Source organism: Ziziphus jujuba, chromosome 4 (assembly GCF_031755915.1).
Source record: "Ziziphus jujuba cultivar Dongzao chromosome 4, ASM3175591v1".
NCBI lineage: Eukaryota > Viridiplantae > Streptophyta > Magnoliopsida > Rosales > Rhamnaceae > Ziziphus > Ziziphus jujuba.
The window spans coordinates 12,496,521-12,517,119 of NC_083382.1; the positions used below are offsets into that span (position 1 = coordinate 12,496,521).

Consider the following 20,599-nt stretch of genomic DNA (forward strand, 5'->3'; position numbering starts at 1 on the left):
CTTAATTGGATCATGGATATGCATGTATTTGGGCCACCCAAAGCAAACACTAACCCAATAAATAATAAAAAAGAAAAGAATAAATATATATATTTTAATAAATAAATCGACAATTTTTACACATATCCATGTGTTGTTGCATTATTTTATATATTCCATTAAAAGATATATATATATATATATATATTTTTATATGCCAAATCCAACAATTCAAAAAACTTTGCCAAATTCCCAAAAAAATTAAATTTAACTAAAAAAGAAAATTAAAAATATAGTAACAAATGCAAACACTAAATTACAAAAAGGGTATTTGTATTGTAGCCAAATGCAACGCAATTTCACATTCACTATTTTTCCCTCACACTCTTGATATAACCTAACTTTTAATACTTTTTTATCACAAAAAAAAAAAAAAAAAAAAACAGAAGGCTTGAATCTTGATTTCAATTATATATGTATATAATTTTTTTGTTCGCTTGTTGTTTGTTTCAATCTTGATTAATGGTGGCCCTTTTATAATATTGGTTGATATTAAAACATTTAATATATATATATATATACATATATATATATATATATATATAAAGAGTAGGATTTAGAGAGAAAAAAAAGAATTAAAACCAGAAAGAAAGTGAAAAGTTGTAGGCTTTAGATGGTTTAAAAAAAAAAAATTGAAAATTTGCAGTTGTATCAAGATAAAGAGAAGTTCTAGTTATATTATCAAATGAACTATGTATAGTTCAATTATAAATTTATATTTTTACCTTCATTTAAAATTATTATTAAAGATATTTATTAATTAAACATATTTATGTTTATAGATATATGATTAAATAATTCAAATATGTTCAAAGTATATGATTAAACATCCTAAATATTTTTAGAAGCATGCAATTAAATGTTTTTAATATGAATATCTTAGATATATCTGTAAGTATGTGACTAAACATTTTAAATATATTCAAAAATATGTAACTGACTGTTTTTAGATACATATAGGTTAAATATATTCAGAAGTATGTAATTGAATATTTCAAATGTGTTTAGAATTATACGATAGTATATTTTTAGAGATATTTATAATTTTGAAATTGAATACTCTAATAAAATACATATTTCCATTGTCCAAAAGTGTTCTAACTGAAAAAAAATTTTTATAAAATTTTCATGACTATCATTTTTGTTCAAAAGCATTATTATAAGTTTGTGTAGAATGATGTTTGATTTGTAAATGATTTATGAGGAAAAAAAATGTGTTTTTTTTTTAAACCTGATTAAGATTTTATAAATTGTAGATATTTTAGATATTAAAAATATTATATAAAATTATTTGATATTTTTATATATTTAAATAATAATATTTCAAAAATAATGATATATAAATTTTTTTATGTTCAGTATCATGCTGGGGCCAAGAGCATCCATATGAATGTCTTTACGAAGCCCATATCTTATTTCATGTAGAAAATTAAAAAACCCAACCCAAGTCATATAATTCAAATATTTTAAAATTAACCAATTGTATATTCAAAATTTAATAATAAAAAATTATTTCATAATGTACCAAAAATAAAGTAGATAGTTTATTTACATTGCAAAACATACTAGTTGCATTATAATTTTAATAATTTTTTTAATATTCCAGCAATATTCATGAGTAAAATATTTTAAATATTCTTAAGTATTAAATATATATATATATATATATATATATATATATATATATATATTAGATACACTATAACTACATATCAATTCGTTTATTCAATTACATCTATATTATCTCTAACACAATTTAAGCAAAATATAAATGTTAATCATATTGATGATTTAAAAAAAAAAGTCAAGTGATTGTCATAAAGGCATCTTTAATAATTTTATCAATTAAAGTATAACATGGAATATAAAAAAACTATCTATTTAATAAATAATATCTACTTAAAATTGCTTTTAAATGGATTTTGTTCACAATGGAATTAAATAATGATGATTTGTAACTTATTGCGTATTTATTTATTTTCAATGGGTTTGCTTTTTCTACTTCCTTTATTTTGCATTTTACAAATTCCGATACAGAAAGTGCTGGTGTGGGTGGGGTTTTAATTTATTCAAAACAAAAGAAGAGGAAAAAAAAATGGAAAAAAAAAAAAAAGAGAGATGCAGATCATATGTAGAATGAGTGAATGAAGAAAATAATAAGGAAAAATTAAATTAAAAGAAAAGAGATGGATGGAGAAAAGGAAGTAGAGAAGGTGGGTTCTGATTTTGCAAAGGTTTATGGAATGGAGGGCCTTCATAAGTGGTGGAGTTAAAAGAGCAGCCACTGAAACTAATATGATCAAGGTTTGCAATTTGGGATTGGATGAAAAAAAAAAAAAAAAAAAAAGAAGGATTTTTCCCACCCCCCCAAGATTTGATCGTTCTCCTTTTGTCCATTCTTAAGTTTTTTTAAAACCATAAATCATACATAGCTTCAAAAAGTGGGAAACAAAAAAAAAAAAAAAAAGAAAAAAAGAAAAAAAAAAGCATGGTTTCAATTTATAGTTACAGAAGAGGAAGAAGAAAAAAAAATGTTCTTTTTTTAATATATATATATTTTAATGTTTTATTTCATAAAACTATTAAAGGAAATTACAAAAGTAGTGGGTTTAATTTTAAATTATTAAAGATAAATTAGGTATACATATTAATGTAGTTAGCCAAAATAAATTTTAAAATGAATTTATATAAATAGCACTGTAACTAATATATTTTGTAATATGTATAAAAATACCCCAAAACAAAATATAGAATTCAACAACTCTGTATAAAATAATTAATTTATAGATTACATTAAATCCAACTATCAAATATCAAAGGTATTTAGTTTATCCAATAATAAAAGTTATTATTTTTTGGATAATAATTTAAGTTTTAAATCACTCACTGGTGATATTAAAAAAAAAACATTTTAATTTTAATTGATTGATTTTTTCTTATAAATTAATTAAAGTATTTGCAAAGAAAGAAATTTCAAAAACAAATTAGATCCAATTCAAAAGCTTTATTTATAGTGGGATACCCATAAAAAAATTAAACAAAAAAAAAAAAAAAAAAAAAAAGAGAACCATAAACTTGAACCCGAACCCACCGGATCTGGGTTCAGCAACTTTTGTTTCTCTCTCGCATAGTTTACAAACCTCTCCAAAACCCCAACTTTCCCTCTCATTCTGTAGTTTCACAGGCTCTGAGCAGGAAAAAATGTTCTCTCCAGGAACAAAGAGGCCGAATCTAGGGCACACGAGGCAGGGTTCTCCGGCAACTCCTCTTGCCGAGAATCGCCGCTTCGATTTCGATAATTCAGTGCCTAACCGCCCCAGCACCGGCACTCCAGCTCCTTGGGCTCCTCGACTATCTGTACTCGCCAGGTACCTCCTATATATATATATATATATTATATAGCTTTTTGGCTATTTGTACTGTAATGGTGGTAGTATAGAAGTGATAATTATAGAGAACTAGCTTAAGTTGGTCAGATATAGAATGGGTTTGTTTTGTGTTCCTTTTTATCAACGCAATTGGATAATTTTTCAATAATTCTGCAAAATGTACTTTTTTACTAGAATTCCAACAGTGAGCAAAAATGAGAAAGGGGAGGAGGTTGATCCGATTAAGCCTGTATATGTTGGAGAATTCCCCCAAGTGGTGCGTGATGAGCAGACCAGTTTGCTGCAGAAGCGTGTTCGTGGTTAGTAGTTTATTCATCATCACTTTGTTGTTAATGCTAATATTCATTTTGAAGACATTTGAGTTGGGTTTGCTATATCATTGGCTTTACACTCGGTAAAGAGTTCCTATCATTGTAAATGTCTAAACTCTGTATTATTCCCGTCCCGTGTAAATTTCAAGAATTCTTGTGTTATTTATTGGTCAGGTGATGCGAGCGTATCTGGTGGAATGGAAAAAGGAACATCTCTTGCTTGGATTATATGTGGTAACAGACTATTTGTTTGGAATTACATATCTCCTGCAACTTCAATGAAATGCGTTGTTCTCGAACTCCCTTCACACGTTTTAGGCAGTGAAGATATTGGCAGGAATGATGGTAACTGTTGGTTGCTTTGTGTTGTTGGTTGGGATAGCACAACTGGGAGAAAGAAGAAAGCTGTAAAAAATTGTAACTCTGCTGGTATTGTATTGTGTAATCGAAAAACTCGTGCTGTTATATACTGGCCCGACATTTACTCTGATGGGGAGAATGTTCCAGTTACCAGTTTTGCAACTTCTGATGAATCAGAGGTTACTTCCTCACCTGCTAATGGGAAGACAACCCCCAATAGGAAGCAACAGTTTAGCAGGCACAGGGGTATTTTGACTGGATTGTGTACGTTTAACTCTTTGATTGCGTCTGCTGTTCCTAATTCCCAAAATGTATGCATTGCATTTGCATGTAGTTCAAATGGTGAGTTATGGCAATTCCACTGCAGCTGTTCTGGCATTGACCGTGTCAAAGTATACCAGGATACTCCAAGTATATCCTTCCAAGGTGGTGATAGTGGTCAAATTGTACGTAGCAAAGGGTATCCAAGGTCAATGATCTGGTCTAACTCACATTTATCTGCACAGGGGTCCAACCGGCGGTTTTTTCTTCTCACAGATCATGAGTTACAGTGTTTTAGTGTTGGGTTTTACCCTTATATAACTGTGTCAAATGTCTGGTCTCATGAAATTATTGGCACAGATGGTGATTTGGGAATCAAAAAGGATCTGGCTGGACAGAAACGAATTTGGCCTCTTGATGTGCAGGTAGACAATTATGGTAGAGTTATTACTATTCTTGTTGCTACCTTTTGTAAGGATCGGGTTAGCAGTTCAAGCTACACACAATATTCTCTTCTGACCATGCAATATAAATCTGGGGTGATTGAAGAACCTACTCATGAAACGGTTTTAGAAAAGAAAGCTCCTATCCAAGTGATAATTCCAAAAGCAAGAGTTGAAGATGAGGACTTCCTGTTCTCCATGAGACTTCGCGTAGGAGGCAAGCCTTCAGGCTCAGCAGTTATACTTTCTGGTGATGGAATGGCAACAGTATCCCATTATTACAGAAACTCTACAAGGCTCTATCAATTTGACCTGCCTTATGATGCTGGAAAAGTTCTAGATGCTTCAATTCTTCCTTCCACCAATGATGGTGAAGAAGGGCCATGGGTTGTACTGACTGAAAAAGCAGGAATATGGGCAATACCTGAGAAGGCTGTTATAATTGGTGGTGTTGAACCACCTGAACGAAGTTTGTCCCGCAAAGGCAGCTCAAATGAAGGATCTGCACAAGAAGACAGAAAAAACCTTTCATATTTGGGCAATATTGCTCCTAGAAGGGCTAGCTCTGAAGCATTTGATGCCAGAGACAGACAAAAGGCTGTTATGAACATGATTGCACATCGAAATGCTCAAGATGAAGAATCAGAGACCTTACTGGGTCAACTTTTTCACAATTTTCTATTGTCTGGGCAGGTTGATACCTCGCTTGAAAAGCTTAAAAACTCTGGGGCATTTGGAAGGGATGGAGAAACAAATGTTTTTGCAAGGATGAGCAAATCAATTGTAGACAGTTTAGCTAAACACTGGACAACAACCAGGGGAGCTGAGATTTTGGCTATGGCCGTTGTCTCCTCCCAACTCTTGGATAAGCAGCAGAAGCATCAAAAGTTTCTCCAGTTTCTTGCTTTATCTAAGTGCCATGAGGAGCTTTGTTCAGAACAGAGTATGTATAATACCTATTTTATTTATATCTTATCATGTTTTGTTATCAATTCCCCTTTCCAGTATGATTGGCGTGTGACATGTCATGCTTTATAATGATGGATGGGATGCAATTTCTTCATTGCTTGTGAGCCACTGTGATCAATGAACATGGATATCTGGAATCCTTTACCCTTTGCAGCACATTTATTGTGCATGCTTACTGTTGAACACAGGAGCTGTGCAGAATATATCTTGAATTGTTATTATGTCCAAAATCTTTAGCAAGATCAGTGTGGTCTTTGGCAATTGGCAAGAAGCTGAACTATTCTTTTAGGCTATCATATATTTATCTTATACTTTTAGTGTCGTAGGATCTTTGTAGTAATATATATGAGCAGTTTCTTGTTTACTGTTGTGTTTGACTACAAATTTGTCATCAGAACATGATCAATATGTGCATGTGTAGATTTATGCATTTTGGATGAGTATATTTCCTAAACTCTTTTATCATGGAGATAAAAGCATATGGAGGGATTGGGGATTCAACATGTTCTATTTATTGAGATGCAAATAAAGGAAGACGAAAGAGATTTGAAAGTTAACAGAAGGAAAAACATAAAGAAATGAAATATACTGGGCCTAAACTTCAATTTTTGTTGGCAGGATATTCTTTGCAGACTATCTTGGAGCATGGTGAAAAGCTTGCTGCAATGATTCAGCTAAGGGAATTGCAAAACGTTATTAGCCAGAAGCACTCTTCTGGAGTTGGCTCCTCCCATTCTATTTCAGAAAGTCAAACATCAGGTGCATTGTGGGATCTTATTCAATTAGTTGGTGAAAGTGCCCGAAGAAGTACTGTTCTTCTGATGGACAGAGATAATGCTGAAGTATTCTACAGTAAAGTTTCTGATCTTGAAGAAGTATTTTATTGCTTAGACAGACAGCGAGAGTATATAATAGGCATGGAACAGCCATTAGGAGTTCAGATTCAGAGAGCTTGTGAACTGTCAAATGCATGTGTTACTGTACTACGCACAGCCATGCACTACAAAAATGAGCATCATTTGTGGTATCCACCGCCGGAGGGCTTAACACCGTGGTATTGTCAACCTGTGGTACGCAACGGGATGTGGCGCATTGCTTCCTTCATGCTTCAGCTTCTAAAGGAAGCATCCAAACTTGATATGTCCGCAACATCAGATCTTTATACTCATCTAGAAGAGCTGGCAGAAGTTCTACTTGAAACTTATGCTGGTGCAATCATAGCTAAAGTTGAGAATGAACTTGAACACAAAGGCCTGTTGGAAGAGTATTGGAATAGGAGGGATGCACTTCTCGACTCGCTTTATCAACATGTCAAAGAATTTGTGGGATCTGGGCACCAGGTTAATTTCTTGCCTTTGCTCAGTTCTTCCTTCTTTTATCCCCATGCTAAATACATATTCATTCTTGAACTGCTTATCATTGCAGGACTTAAGTGAAGGAACTGATGTGCAGAAAGAAGAAATTCTAAGGAAGCTTTCTTCACAATTGCTATCCATTGCAAAGCGACATGAATGCTACAATACTTTATGGAAAATATGTTGCGACCTTAATGATTCAGAACTACTTCGAAATCTGATGGTAAGGACAAGATCATTCAAGTTTGGTTATTTCAATATTCTGGTTATGATTGTTATTTGGCATATTTCCACATTTATTTTTATTTGGTTTCTGAAATATGAGGCATGTTGCCAGTTGCTTATTCGTGCCCCTTTATTGTTTGCTATATTGTAGATGCTAAACTGCTAATTGACATTATTCATATCATAATTTTGATAAGCATTTTGATGTCATATTCTCCTGCATTTTTGTAAGTTTTCAGGATGTGTCAGAGAAACTATGCCATAATTGGTCTTATTAGTTTACACAGATGTTTTACATTTTCACAGCATGGTATCCTTTAGATGGTTCACTTAGGTAAAACAGTACAGTATATTTTGCCAATTTCTGAAAATTTAATTTGATGTTCTCTTTTGAGGTAGAACAATAATTATATATACTTCTATATGTTCTTTTCTTTTCTATATTTTGTTCTACTTATGATATATTATCGTATGAGTTCAATTACTCTTTTTCTGTAGTAAGTCAGTAACAAAATTAAGTTATGTCTTTGTAGATGATGCTTGATATATATCTTGTTTTTTGTATTCCATTGTCTTATTAAAGCTTCTATTTTGTTGAAAGTGCTTTTTGAATTGTTGTATAGCATGAGAGCAAGCGACTTAACTTCTTCTGTAATTGAAAAATGTTTTTTCTTTTTCGTTTTGTTGTATAGCGTGAGAGCATGGGACCTAATGGAGGGTTCAGTTACTTTGTGTTTAAACAACTGTATGTGAGAAAACAATTTGCTAAACTCCTAAGGCTTGGGGAAGAGTTTCCAGAAGAGCTATCTATTTTTCTAAAGCGTCACCCGGACCTACTTTGGCTTCATGAACTGCATCTTCATGATTTTTTCTCAGCTGCAGAAACTCTTCATTCGTTAGCTCTTTCTCAAGATGAAAGCTCACTTTCAGATGCTGAAGAGGAGACACACCCTCACAGTGTAAATATGGTACCAAAATTAGTGGACAGGAAGCGTCTTTTGAATCTCTCAAAGATATCTGCAATAGCAGGTTGATTTACTCACTACCTTTGCTTCACCACTTTTGAAGATTTTTCTCTCTCATTCATCTCTCTGTCATCTGTTTCTTTTTGTTGCATACCATGTGTTTTTTATCCTTTATTTGTCCTTTTAATTTAAAAAAATTTTAAAATGTATTTTATTTATGTTTGATCCACAAAATTAACTGGAGATTTAACTTGTGTGAACCAGCAAGTTTAGTTGTTTGAAATGACTTAAGCCACACTTATGCTAAGCACCGGCATTCTTTCTTTATAATTCTAGAAACTTCCTTTTTTCATTCAAGACTATGGTAATTGCTTTTTGTTTTTGTTGAACAAATTTTGTGTACTTTGTATTTTTCTGCTCCCAAACCTGACACTTTCCATTTACCTGTGCACATGATTTTCATGTAATTAAGTTGAATCAGATTATGTTTTGTTTAGAAGCTCATTGGTCTCATGACCTTTATTTGAAATATTTCTATGGGCATGGCATGAGCAGTTGAAAAGACAATTTATTTGAATTGTCGCCAAGTAATCTTCCACAGTTACATTATCTAACTAAACTAGGAAATTACCTAATTGGTTGCCTAATGAGGTTCTTGAAACAAGTATAGGACACAGAAGTTGGCATTTATTTTGAAGGGTAGAAGCTCACCTTGTAGATGAGATGTGCGCTTCTTGGTTTAGTGTAGCCTTGCTTGTTGTTTGGTTGTCTTCGACACTTGGTCATCTTGTCAGGATATAATAGCTTCATTATTCTTGGAGGTGCTTATTCTGGAAGATGCTTGGCAATGAGAAGTGTATAGTTCAGCAAACACATGCTGTCTTCTATAATATAGCTCTTCTTGTCAGGATGTAATATTTATGTGGTTTGTTGGTTCTGGAGGTATCGATGCTTGATTGAAGGATTAATGAGGGGAGAGAACAATCTTCATTTTTCTGTTGGCTGTTGTTTTCATTTATGATATATGGAATTCCTATATTTGTTTATGTACCGACGGTGATATGAAATATAATTCTCTACCTCATTTGCTTCACTTGTAGGTAAGGAGGCTGAGACCAAAGTGAAGCGAATTGAAGCTGATTTGAAGATTCTTAAATTACAAGTATGTTCTGTTTTTGAGATACCATATTCAATTTCCATTTTAACACTTGCTTGAGGATTTTCCTTTTTTTTTTTTTTTTTGGTCCTTCCCCCTTCCATTTTCCTTTTTTTGGTAAGTAATGTTACATGACCGACTCTGGTCATGAACCATGTTAAATTTTATGTTGTTTTATTTATTTATTTATTTATTTTTAAACTAATGGAACTTTACCTCTAAGGATAAAGTAATAGAAAAGATAACCGTTTCTACACTCTGCAAATACTGAAAATACAATCAATTAATTACTCATACTGGCTTTAAACCCTAATTCTAAACAAGTGGCTTTTATTACTTTAATCCTCAAGACTGTCTTTGCCTGAACTAGTAGTATGGACAACAAGCAGGTCATTTTAGAATTATCAAAATATTGTGATTATCAGCTACTTGTTATCCTTTATTAGGGCCTCCAATGCGAATGTGGCTTGTATTGTGGGAGACTGAGTTATGATGAGTTGTTTCTATGGATTTTTGCAAATCTGATGGTTACCTACTGCAGGAAGAAATATTGAAGCTCTTTCCCAGTGAAAAAAAGCAGAGTATTGGAGAGCGGCTCCTCCATCCAGAAGAACTTATCAAGTTGTGCCTTGAACATAAAAGCCCAGAGCTTTCATTATGGGCATTTGATGTGTTCGCGTGGACTAGCTCCTCCTTCCGTAAGACCTATAAAAAGCTTTTGGAGGATTGCTGGAAGAACGCTACTGATATTGACAATTGGAGTAAACTGTATCAGGCATCAATAACAGAAGGATGGGCTGATGAGATAACATTGCAGAATTTGAAGGAAACGGTGCTTTTCAGTGCTTCAAGTAGGTGTTATGGACCACAAGCAGAAATTTATGAAGAAGGATTTGACCAAGTGTTGCCGCTGAGACAGGAAATCTCGGAGCCTCGGAGTCTGAAGGATTCTGGTTTGTCTGTGGAGTCAATACTGATGCAGCATAAGGATTATCCAGAGGCAGGCAAATTGATGCTGACTGCAATCATGTCGGGGAGCTTGCAGGATGATGGTGGCAGAGAAGAAGAGGGTCCAATTCCAATGGAGTGACATCAAGAAGAATGGTTCTTAGCAATGACTTCTTGGAATCTGTCGCTAATTCTTTATATATATATGATTGTAAGTTTGTAACATCACTAGGTTTCTAGTCTTGATGAGTTTTTCACGTTCTGTTACATCAAATCTGTATCTCGACAGTATAGTTAATGAGGATTATATTTGTTAATTCTTAATTCTTTTCAGTTTATTTTCGGGGTTAATTTCAATCCCTTTTCAGGTTATATAGTTAGTCCTTGAATTGCCATTTAACCATTTGTCCATGTCTTCTTATTTTAAGGATAGCTTGTATGCTACGTGAGACCACACGTTCCAAATGGAAGGTTTCGGGTATGGATGATTTTTGTGCTAAAACCAGCCCATAGGCCTCTTTGGCATTTTCATTGGTTTTGTTTTTGTTCTTATTTATTTCTTTTGCTTTGAGAATTTATTATGGTCTAGTTATCCATGCGAATGCTTTACTTGCAGGTTGCAGAGGATAATTAAGATCCTGTTTGTTTTTTCCTCATCCTTGATTTTGCTTATTTTTTAATCTCAACCATTGATCTTTATAAGAAAAAATTCATGAAAAATTGTACTTTAGTAACCTAAATTTAAGATTGCGATTTCGGTTCGGAAGTTTTAATTTCAACGGTTTTGGTTTTGAAGTTTTAAAATCGATACAAATTGATCTAATTCCTAACAGTAATCGTTAAAACTTAACGGCTGACATCAATGTAACTTTAGTATGATATCATAATTCAATTTTCAGAAATAAAAAAAAAAATTTTGACAATACGTTTATTATTTTTCCATTTTATATTTATAGTTTTTTATTTGAAAAATTATATGTGTTCCATTTTTATTTAAATTAAATACCCACAATCTTATTTGGACCTAACATTAGACCAAGAAATAAAAATTAAAATACAATTGGAATTAGTGGTCTTATAAAAACAATTTTATCATAAAAAAATTAAAAATAATTTCTATGCCCAAATGAAAACAAAAAAAAAAAAAAGAAATTAGACCAAAATGCAAAATAAAAATTAGACCAAAAATTTAAAAATAAAAATAAAAATAATTTTTTTTAAAAGAATAATTTTTTAAAACTTTTTTACAAAAATACATTTATTATTTTTTTAATTTTATATTTATAGGTTTTTATTTGGAAAATTGTATTCAATCTTTTTGTATGTAAATTAATATACCTACAATTATAATTAGATATTTTTGGACATAAAGTTAGACCAAAAAATATAAAATAAAATTAGAATTTTTGATCTAATAAGAATAATTCTATTAGAAAATAAAATTAAAAATAATTAGACCAAAATGCTAGAATAAAAATTAGACCAAACATTAAAAAAAAAAATAATTATAAAAAAAAATTTGAAAAAGATTTGACTATTTTATAAAAAAGTATTATTTTTCACCATCGGTAAATAATCACTTGTAGGATCTAAATGTCATATGGCCATTTAAATGGCTCGCTTTTAGGCTTTAAGTATAAAAAATATTAAAATTAAGTATCTCAATAAAAATTTACTGCATAAACTTATGATCGTCATCAGTAGTAGTGATAAATAGCAAAATTTATTTTTTTAAACCAAAATGACGACTAAAACTGAAAAAAAAGGAAAAATAAAAATTAGACCAAAAAAAACTAAATAGAGACCATTATTCCATTTTTGATTTTTTTTAAAATTTTTCTATTTTGGTTTATTCTAATCAATTTTTTTTTCTTTCCATTTTTCCCTTTTTGATCCCCATTTTGGTTTATAAAATATGTAATTTTTTTTAACTTAATTTTTAAAATTATTATTTTTATTTTCAAAATTTGATCTAATTTTTATTTTGATATTTTGTCTAATATTTGGTCCAATAACATTATTCTTATTAGACAAAAATTCTATTTTTTTTAAATTTTTTGACCTAATTTTAGATCTAAAAAATTTAATTATGATTGTGGGTACTTTAATTAAAATAAAAAACAGAATGGATACAACTTTTCGAATAAAAAAACATAAATATAAATAGAAAAACAACAAACGTATTTTTTTAATTTTTTAATTTTTGATTTTTTTCTAACAATCAAAAATTCCAATTTTATTTTAATTTTTATTTTTTGGTCTACTTTACGGTATATAAATATTTTAATCATAATTGTGGTTATTTTAATTTAAATAAAAATGGAATGGATATAATTTTTCAAATAAAAAAAACAAATATAAAATGAAAAAATAACAGATGTATTTTTTTAATTTTTTTTAAAAATAACTTTTATTTTTTAACTTTTGGTATTTTGGTCCAATTTTGTTTTTGGTTTGGGCATAAAAAATATTTTTAATTTTTGGTCAAATTGAATTATGATATCAAGAAAGTGAACACCTAAACTGCAACGTATGGATGAAGCTAGCAAGACTATGGGCAATTTTATTGCTAACCCCGCCGGAGTAACTGAACAAATTTTCTTTTATTATTTATCATATGTACATCCCATGACCAAGCCTACAACAAGATGCAAACGATGAAGGGTTAATTGCATTAGCTAACTTTAAGACCAAATTGCACGTACCTTTAATTTACAATATGTTTCACTACAAACAAAACAAAGAATATTGCTGGGCATTTACCTAAAAGAAAAAAAGAAAAAAAAGAAAAAAAAGAAAAAAAAAGAAAAAAAAAAGGAGCATGGCTGCTGGACAGCGCTGGGCTGGGGCATGTCCGTGGGAATTGGGCTGCTGGACAGCGCTGGGCCACTTCCGTGGGAATTGGGGGAGAGAGAGAGAGAGAGAGAAGAGGCTTACATCATTTTATACGCTAAATTAATAAAATATTTTATCCGCTAAAAAAAATAAAAATATAATTTATAAATGTGTATAAACACATATTCGAGTTGCTAATGAGCTATTTACAAGTGGCTTGTATATAATTTGAGCTTCATTATTTTTCTCAAGATTGACTCATATTTTTTCCGAGTCAAGTTTGAGCGAACTAAATCTAAATTGACCATGAGCCGATCTCGAACCATTCGAACCTATTTACAATTTTATTTTTAAAGATCACAAACCTTTATAATATGATAGAAAAATTTATTGATACATAATATATATATATATATATATATATATCTCTACCTACGGATAAGATAGACAAGTCATAAGTGATAATATTAATTTAAAGTATATTTTTTTTACATTTTTAAATATTAAAAATTAGAAAAAGTGAACTATTTAATGGAAATTAATTAAATTCTCACATGATATTTAAATAATATTGAATTTTTCATTAGACAACAACTAAAAATTTTATGCATTTTCTATTTTTATCCCCATTTAATTTTGTATCATATCAATATCTGACATTATAAGATGAGTTAGATAGTCCACTAAAATAAAACTATATATTTATATACATATACAATAGGACAAGATTCCAACCAAGTTAATCCAATTTTACAAATTTAATTTTTAGCCATTCAAATTGTTAAATAGAATTTTAGTATATTACTAAATTAATATTTGATTAATAATTAAATTTTAAATCTTAGTTTTAGTCTTTGATATAATATAAAAGCTATGAGATCTAAAATGAATATGATTATACATATATAATATTTTATAAATAAATAAATAAATAAATAAAAAAAAATATATATATATATGTATGTGGGACATTTCCTATTTTATTTGATATCATTTAAATCCCAACTATATATTTAAATCTCAATCATTAAAAAAGTCATCAAGGCCAGTGATAAATGAGATCTAATTAGAAAACTACCATCAAAATGATTGATAAATCTCAATCCTTTATGTGCATTGTAGAAGAATTTATATATGGGTGAAATTGGCAATGAAAGGCTGTTGCCCACCAAGTGGTGGACAACTTCCTCTACACTAACATTTATATATATATATATATATATGTATATACATACATATATTCACACTCTTGCAACAAAAACATGTATAATCAAGTGATTCAATCTTATTAAGCAAATACATAATTTTAGTGGTGAAGGAAAATTTGACAGTATAGCTCTTTAAATCTGATCCACCACGTTTTCTTTTATCTTCAAAGAAGAAGTTTCTTTCCGATAATCATCATGCATAGCCATAGCAGTTTCACCATAGTAATGTCTTTCTCGCAACCCTACGCCATAACAGGATTACATTTCAAGCACTAGTGCCTCATGTCATGTGTTGTTACGTGCAACTGTCCCAAGACCACCGCTTCCTGTTTTTGCATCTATATATGTTGCACCATTAGCATAGCTTCTCAATTAGAAAACAAATTATTGACCCCAAATGAAAAAAAAAAAAAAAAAGATCCTGATTTTTTTTTTTTTTTAATTCATAATTCTTCATTTTAGAAACTCTCTCGTACTTCTTTGGGAAGGAATATGCTTGTGCGGGTTTAGAGAGTGTTGGATAATAGCGGAAGCTATAAAAAGTAACTTGGAGGTATGACTATTTTGGTATTAGAAAAGACTTGAATTAATTGGAATGATATTCGAAAAAATGGAAAGGAGAGACTGATAGAATTTTAGGAGAGAAGAAATAATTTAATACTTTGATTTTACTAATGCACTTAAACGGCTTGATTAGCTTACATTACATGAAAGTGGTTTTGCCTATTTATAGGCTTTATATAGGCGGTGAAAATACATCAAAAAACTCCTAAGTCAAAAAAATTTAACTAACTGCTTTACATTTCTTAGGTTAATGTTTAAATCATTTACGTCGCTGAAAGGTTTTCTATCTTTATTTTATTTTATATTTTTATTACCCTCCTCACTGTATTATTTATTTATTTATTTATGTTTATGGGGATGCTTGCTTTCATTTTGGAAGCTGGTTTGTGTGATAGCTAGATAGGCGTTTTTTCGGGTGTCGAATTGGGACGATAGAACTATGGAGGAGGACGAGCTAGTGTGGTTGTTATTCAATTCCATATTCCCACTTTATATATGTATTCTCCAACTGCTGCTTCTTCTTCTTCTCTCTCTCTCTGCTCTGATGTGATCTCCTCCGCTCTTCTTCTCTTCCTCTTTCTTATTCTTGGAACCCGGAACATATCAGGTGGTTCTCCGTAGGGTTTCCTTTTTAGGGTTTTGGAGTCAATTTGCTTTATTTATTTATTTATTTTTTGAATATATATATATATATATATATCACCCCAACTCATTATTATTATTATTTATTCATGTGGGGGTGGTGGTGGGGATTCCTAGATACGGAGGAGGAGGAGGAGAAGGAGGCAGATGGGGCAGGGCTGTCGGAAGCGTGTTTATTGCTAGCTGAAAAGATAGATTGGCCGGGGTCCATGGTGGGAGCGGTGTGGCTCTGATGCTACAAAATCTTCTGGTGGGCATTGTCATGACCGTTGGCCAGATATTCATCAACGGAGGACGACGTCGTTGGACTTGTGCACATTCATTCTGGTGGTCTTCACGAATGGGATGCTGATGCTGATGCTGGCAGCGGTCGGTGGCTTTGGGACCCATCTCGAAAACCTTCTTTCTTTTCTTCCATTTCTGGGCTTCACCACTGTGCTTCCTTCAGGGATGACAGTTGTTCTTGTTTTAGAATGCCATTTGCTCTTTTTTTTTTTTGTTTTTTTGTGCAAGTCTTGTACTCTATTTAGTAAGCCGTATACTCTTACCCTATTTAGTAAGCCGTATACCCTTTTTACAAATACTTTGGCTTTTTTTTTGTTGCTCTTAAAATATTATTATATCAAAGACTTTTTAAGTTGCCTCCTCCTTCTTTATTTTTTCTAAGGCTTTGATTGGCACTAATATTTTATATTGTTGGAGGTAAGGGGACATTAAAGACAAGTCTTTTGGAAATTAAAGACTCTCTCTCTCCACCCCCCCCTCCCCTCTCTCTCTCTCTCTCTCTCTCTGTGTCCCTTGTCTCTTTCTTTCTGGCTCCCTCTGGCAGCTTGTGCCTTCTTCTCTATCCCTGAGTAGACCTAATTACCAATCCTTACAGTACTGCACCATCTTCATTTGCTTTAGTATTGTCAGAAATGGTGAAAGTGCAACTAGGTGAGAATCAGGCAGGTGGAGTTGGTGGAATAGGGCTTCCAGAAAGGCGAGTTCATCATCATCAGGCCGTAAAAGAGGAAAACTACAGAAATGGCGGTGGTGATCATGAATGCCTTCAGCCTCAGGTATATAAGTATATATAATATGTTGGCCTTTAATTCGCTACATTCGATCGAGTTGCTTAATTAGTAGACTCAGACCTTGTGGTGAGTAGACCTGGGAATATTGAAGAGATCACTTGGTTGTGGGGGATTGAAAGGGTATTGATCAGTAGTGTTTGGTTTATCAATAAAGCGAAAAGAAACTACTGAAACAAAAGGCTCAAGAGACTTTTAGAAATTACTTCAAAAAAAAAAATTACCATTTTTTTTATACGAATTAACAAATTTTTTTTTATAAAAAAAAAGAACATATCACGTCGGCAATGGGAACATAATTCCATTTTTTATGTTTTATTTTTTATAACAACATCAAGAACAATATCAATAATTAAAACATGTGTTAATTCCAATACCACTAGTGTCTTGATCTCTGTGGGGTCTAAGTTTAATGTTTACATGTTACTAACCAAATGTGATGTTCTTTTCACCTTCCGGCCTTGTGATTGAAAACCATAATTATTAGTTTAATTACAGAGAATATTTAGTTCATAAAGAAGGTTTTCCAATTCAAAAATAGTACTGAAAGTGTCTTCGGACAAGGGAATAAAAGATGTAACAAAATAAAGAAAAAAAAGAAAGAGTGAAGAATGAAGAATATGTATAAAATAAGTATGGTTGTGAGTTGAATTACCATTGATTTCAAAAATTTAAAAAGATATATTTTCATTTTATTTACATTTTCTTTAATACTCATCTTCATATGTAGATCTGGTTCTTTTAAATTTTTTTTGAATCTTACATGTGTTTTTAATTCTTTGCTAATAGATGGACTTTCATTTCCTTTATATTTTCTCTAACATTATGAAGCAAGTAAAGGAGAAGATATATAAACAAATTCAAAGAATATTGGAGAAGATATATAAACAAATTCAAAGAACATTGGTGTAGTGCAATATATATATATATATAGATACATATATTTGTGATAAAGATTGGATTCATAAACCTGTAATTGAGTCTATGAATTCTTTATTGAGGAAAAGCTTTGTTAATTTAATTGTCGAAATCTCAACACAATACGAGCTGCTATTGGATTGACTCCCCATATTATCATATTACTCATTAGTCTCAAAATCATATTACTTATTGCTGTCTATATATTTTTTGGCAGGACAAAGACGATGTCAATAATCATGGTGGTCATGGCATAGAAGCATGGAAAAATACTAGTAGCCCAGCGAATAAACCAAATGGCTTCTTTTACTTTTTAATTCAAGCTCTTAAACGCCAAACAATCTTTCTCCTGTTCCTATTAGCTATGTTGGTCTTCACCACCGACATCGAGGTGCAAGGAATCCGATATGGTTGGCACAATGGTGTTGTCATTCTCATCATCATACTTATGCTTGTTATTATCTCTTCAGTTGGAAACTGCTACAATGAAAGAATTATGTCGAAGGAGAAATTAATGAAGCATGAGAGCAAGCCAAAAGTGACAGTTGTAAGAAATGGAAATACCCTACATAATCTTGCCATTTCTGATCTAGTGGTAGGTGATACGCTGGATTTGGAGGAAGGTGATCGTGTTCCTGCTGATGGTTTGCTTATAGATGGTGGGGAATTGGTATCAGATGAAATTTTTAACTCCAAAATGGATCGGTTTCGAAACCCAAATCTTATTGCAGGATCGAAGATCACGCAGGGCAGAGGTCGCATGCGTGTAAAATCGACAATTGGTGCCAACATGGTGATGGTTACTGATCACCATCAGAATGAGAATGACAAGACGTTATTACAATGTTTAGTGGACAAGTCAGACGCTTGTATTGATAAACTTACTCTTTGTGTTTCGCTAGTGATTGCTATGGTGCTCCTAATGCGCCTGCTAATTTTTCCCGGATTAAAATACAAGAGCGGCAGCAATATTAATCATGATCAATTGCCACAGGAAGAAGGGAAAGTTTCAATGAAATTTGTAATGCATTTGTTTGAGAGATTTTTCTTCAAACCTCAAAGAAAGGTTTCCACCTTGGTGAATATTCTTGTAGCTAGTGTAATAGGGATAAGACATGGAAATCATTTGGTGATTGCAGGTTCTCTTAGTCGCTGGAGGAAGATTTGGGAGTCGACAAATGAGGCATATCCTAGGAAGCTATCTGCTTGTGGCTCCATGGGTTTAGTTACAGCCCTAGTAGTTGATGCAAATGGTGACCAAATTTGTAACAAAATGGAGGTGAAGGAATTATGGATAGGTGGAAAAGATATCAGCAATATTGATCAGTTGGACTCTGAAAGCAGTAGTATCGATCAAGAGGCTCTGGAAGCACTGCGTCGAGGGATTGGCTTGCCGGAGGTTCTTCCAGATTTATCAGTTAGCCCTGCAAATGACTTTCTCATTTCTTGGATGAAGTGCAAATTGCATATGAATATGGACTTTCCGGATACGAATTTTAGAATCCTTAATGCTCGGAAAACAAGATCAGGAGCCTCAGGCAAGCAAGTTAGTAGGGTTTTAATGAGGAAAATAGGAGATGATGAACAATACATCCTACACTTGCATTACAAAGGGCCTGCATCAACAATACTGGAAATGTGTTCGCATTTTTACGATACAAAAGGTAAAAAACATGATATGAATATATCTTCTCAAAAAGGATTGTTTGAGAGGGTGATTGAGGATATGGAAAACAATGGTCTTGTACCCTTTGCATTTGCTTGTGGAAAAACAGATATTGAGGAAATTAAAGAAGATGTTGGATTGGACTTATTGGCAATAATAGGTCTGAAATACTATTGTCGGAACGAGATCAAGTCACAGGTGGAAGCTTTGAGAAAGGCTGGAGTAATTATTAAATTGGTATCAGATGATGAGTTACCAGCAGTAAAAGCCATAGCTTGGGAGCTAGGATTATTCTCTAGCCAGAGTTCAAACATTAATGTGGCTATGGAAGGTCAAGAAATTCGAGAAATGACCGAGTCATCATCAAGGGTCGAGAAGGTAAATCAGACCACTGTGATGGGAAATTGTCTCCCAAAGGACAAGTTTCTCATGGTGGAGGACCTAAAGAAAAAAGGTCATGTTGTTGCATTCTACGGAGGGTTGACAGCAAGAGATGCTCCAGCTTTAACAAGTTGTGATATAGTAATCACAGAGAATTTCAGGTGCACTGAAATGGCAAGGGAGCTTTCTGATATTTCCATCAATGATATGTCATCATTGAGTCTGATTTTCAAGTATGGTAGATGTGCTTACCACAACATCCAGAAGTTCTTTCAGCTTCAACTCACTGCCTTGATATCCGGGTTGATAATATCCTTTGCCTCCACAATACATTCCGGGGACTCCCCATTAACAGCATTGCAATTGATATGGACGAATTTGATTATTTACCTTCTCGGCGGCTTCATGATGGTGATGAACTTGGAGGGTGATACGTTCCATGATCAGCCTGCTGCTAAGAGGAATCGATCGCTCGTAACCAAAGTGATATGGAAAAACATAGCCATTCAAGTTTCATACCAGGCTTTTCTATTTATCATAATTGAATTTGTAGGTCATGTTTTGCCTAGTTTGGGGGAACAAGGGGTGAGGAAAGCCATGATCTTCAATACTTTCCTCCTATGCCAAATCTTCAATCATTTCAATGTGATAGACATGGCAAACAAGGAAGTGTTAAAGGTTGTCTTCCACAAACACTATTGGTCTTTGGTAGCTTTGGGGATTGTTATGGTCACGCAGATCTTGATTGTTGAGGTTGGAAAAGATTTAGCCAATTGTGCGAGACTGAATGCAGTGCAATGGACTTTATGCTTCCTTCTTGCTGCATTTTCATGCGGTTTTGATTGGGCAACAAAACAGGTTTTGGCTTCCCTTCAAAGTTATAATATATAA

General features: G+C 32.3%; 2 protein-coding genes across 2 annotated transcripts; both read left to right on the forward strand.

The window, feature by feature from the left end:
* Positions 1-3,091: 3,091 nt before the first annotated feature.
* On the forward strand, positions 3,092-10,745 carry LOC107432216 (nuclear pore complex protein NUP133). Its single transcript, XM_048471403.2, has 8 exons — positions 3,092-3,407; positions 3,603-3,727; positions 3,914-5,746; positions 6,391-7,112; positions 7,198-7,350; positions 8,045-8,381; positions 9,418-9,479; positions 10,015-10,745. The coding sequence occupies exons 1-8, from the start codon at positions 3,241-3,243 to the stop codon at positions 10,561-10,563; spliced, it is 3,948 nt and encodes a 1,315-aa protein (XP_048327360.2). The 5' UTR covers positions 3,092-3,240; the 3' UTR covers positions 10,564-10,745.
* Positions 10,746-16,587: 5,842 nt separating this feature from the next.
* On the forward strand, positions 16,588-20,599 carry LOC107432171 (calcium-transporting ATPase 12, plasma membrane-type). Its single transcript, XM_016043246.3, has 2 exons — positions 16,588-16,731; positions 17,879-20,599. The coding sequence occupies exons 1-2, from the start codon at positions 16,588-16,590 to the stop codon at positions 20,597-20,599; spliced, it is 2,865 nt and encodes a 954-aa protein (XP_015898732.3).

Bases quoted from the DNA above. Each gene is read 5' to 3' on its own strand.
- LOC107432216 (XM_048471403.2), top strand. From the start codon at position 3,241: ATGTTCTCTCCAGGAACAAAGAGGCCGAATCTAGGGCACACGAGGCAG. The intron at 3,408-3,602 runs GTACCTCCTATA...CTTTTTTACTAG, and splicing joins CGACTATCTGTACTCGCCAG to AATTCCAACAGTGAGCAAAA. The intron at 9,480-10,014 runs GTATGTTCTGTT...TACCTACTGCAG, and splicing joins TGAAGATTCTTAAATTACAA to GAAGAAATATTGAAGCTCTT.
- LOC107432171 (XM_016043246.3), top strand. From the start codon at position 16,588: ATGGTGAAAGTGCAACTAGGTGAGAATCAGGCAGGTGGAGTTGGTGGA. The intron at 16,732-17,878 runs GTATATAAGTAT...ATTTTTTGGCAG, and splicing joins ATGAATGCCTTCAGCCTCAG to GACAAAGACGATGTCAATAA.